The 2221-nt window shown below is 40.3% G+C and overlaps 1 protein-coding gene across 1 annotated transcript in view; it reads right to left on the bottom strand.

The window, feature by feature from the left end:
• Window positions 1-788: 788 nt before the first annotated feature.
• Window positions 789-2221, bottom strand: part of ZNF331 (zinc finger protein 331) — a 19212-nt gene continuing 17779 nt past the window's right edge. Inside the window, 1 exon segment of the mRNA XM_019625738.1 lies at window positions 789-2217. Coding sequence (XP_019481283.1) covers window positions 1271-2217 — 947 coding nt within the window. The 3' untranslated portion in view covers window positions 789-1270.

Genomic DNA, 2221 nt, shown 5'->3' on the forward strand with positions numbered 1-2221 from the left:
CCATGAGCCCTAGCCCTTTCTCTAAAATAAACCACTCCTGTCGCTCCAAGGCTGATCATCTTAAGAGAGCTCAGGTCCTTCCCAAGTCAAACTGCTCCCTGAACCTTCTCAGGACTCTACTCTGGGTCCTGGTTCCTTCATCAGGACAAGTCCACTCACATCCCTTAAGCATCACCTCCCTGTCCCTGTGGTGGGACCTCCAGGATTTGGTAGTAGTCCAGTCTGCTGTCCCAGTTCTTTCCTAACAAGTCATGTTTGAATATGCAAAAAACAGACCAGCTCATATGCAATTTTAATTTTAACCATTCTGGTGAGCGTCTAGTGACATCACCTGGTGGTTTTACTTTGCATTTCCTTGATGAGAAGTGATGTTGAACACATTTTCACTTACTTACTAGCCATTTGGTAATCTTCTTAAGTGCTTATTCAAGTCCTCCCCTCTATTCTTTAATTGATATGTTTTATTACTGACTTGTTGAAGTATCCTTTATATTTTCTGTGTGAGTCCTTTGTCAGGTGTATGTAGAGTAAATATCTTCTCCCAGCCTGCTTCTTGCCTTTTCACTACCTTCCTTGTATCACTGATGAACAGAATTTTGTACTTTTGATGAAGTTCAACTTATTAACCTTATTTTATGTTTAGTCTCATGTACCAAGAAACACTGTCAGCCCCAAGGTTTTGAAAATAATCACCTATATTTTCTCCTAGAAGTTTCATAGTCTTTCCTAAACTCACTGCACCCACAGGGGGTCTTCTTGTAATAATTCACAAATAGCAACAACAATGGTAATGATAAAAACAACAGCTAATGTTTATTGAGCTTATACAATATTCCAGATACACTTTCAAGTTTACATGTACCAAGCTCATTTAATTACCACAATAGATGTATTAGGTAGGTGTGGTTACCCATCTCCATTTCACAAATACTACACAGGGGTAAGAGCTAATTTGCCCAGTGTCTCACAGGGAGTAAAGAGGTGGCATGGTGATGATAACCAGTAGGGTATGTACCATCATGGAAGGCTTTTGCACGTTACATTAGCAGAGTTATTCCCTAGAATGAATCTGAAATGTGACAGAGATCGAAAGGTACAAGAAAGCTTCTATGCATCCATTTAATTAACCCATTCAGTAAAAAAGAGTCTACACTGAGTATGTTGTAATCGTTAAGAAAAAATAATTTCTCCAGTCTTCAAATTTGCCTCTAGCATGACTATTCTCTAAGGAGAAGAGTGACCAGTGAAGGCTTTGTTATGCTAAATTGTATCACGAATTTTTCTCCTGTCGTGGAAGAAATGAATGCTGTATAGGTGCCTTCAAATAGTCTTTGTAGTCAAAAGGTTTTCAACAGTGTGCATTCTGATGTTCTCTAAGGTGGTTTGCATGGTTACATGCCTTTCCACATTCCTTACACTCATGGGGTTTCTCACTGGTATGAATTTTCTGGTGCTGCGTAAGTTGATGGCCGTGACTAAAGGCTTTCCCACATTCTTTACACCCATAGGGTTTCTCCCCTGTATGAATTCTCTCATGTTTAACAAGGCTTGACCCATAAATAAAGGCCTTTCCGCATTCCTTACATTTATAAGGTGTTTCACCAGTGTGAATTCTCTCATGTTGAGTAAGGTGATAGCCACAATTAAAGGCTTTCCCACATTCTGTGCATTTATATGGCTTCTCACCTGTATGAATTCTCTCGTGTTTAACAAGGCTTGAACCCCAACGAAAGGCCTTCCCACATTCCTTACATTCATGAGGTTTCTCACCAGTATGAATTTTCTGATGTTGAGTAAGGTAATTGACACGAGTAAAGGCCTTCCCACATTCTTGACATTCATAGGGCTTCTCACCAGTATGAATTCTTTTATGTTGAACGAGGCTCGAACCACAGATAAAGGCCTTTCCACAGTCTTTACATTCATAGGGCTTATCACCACTATGAATTCTCTTGTGTTGAATTAGTTTATACACACGGCTAAAGGTCTTCCCACAGTCTTTGCATTCATAGTCTTTCTCACCAGTGTGAAACCTCTGATGTTGAGTGAGCTCATCACCACGTCTAAAGGCCTTCCCACAGTCTTTACACTCGTAGGGTTTCTCGCCCGTATGAATTCTCCTATGAATAACGAGGCTTGAACCCCATCGAAAGGCTTTCCCACAGTCCTTACATTCGTAAGGTTTCTCACCAGTGTGAATTTTCTGATGTTGAGTAAGTTG

The sequence above is a fragment of the Hipposideros armiger genome, unplaced genomic scaffold (assembly GCF_001890085.2).
Source record: "Hipposideros armiger isolate ML-2016 unplaced genomic scaffold, ASM189008v1 scaffold_639, whole genome shotgun sequence".
Taxonomy (NCBI): domain Eukaryota; kingdom Metazoa; phylum Chordata; class Mammalia; order Chiroptera; family Hipposideridae; genus Hipposideros; species Hipposideros armiger.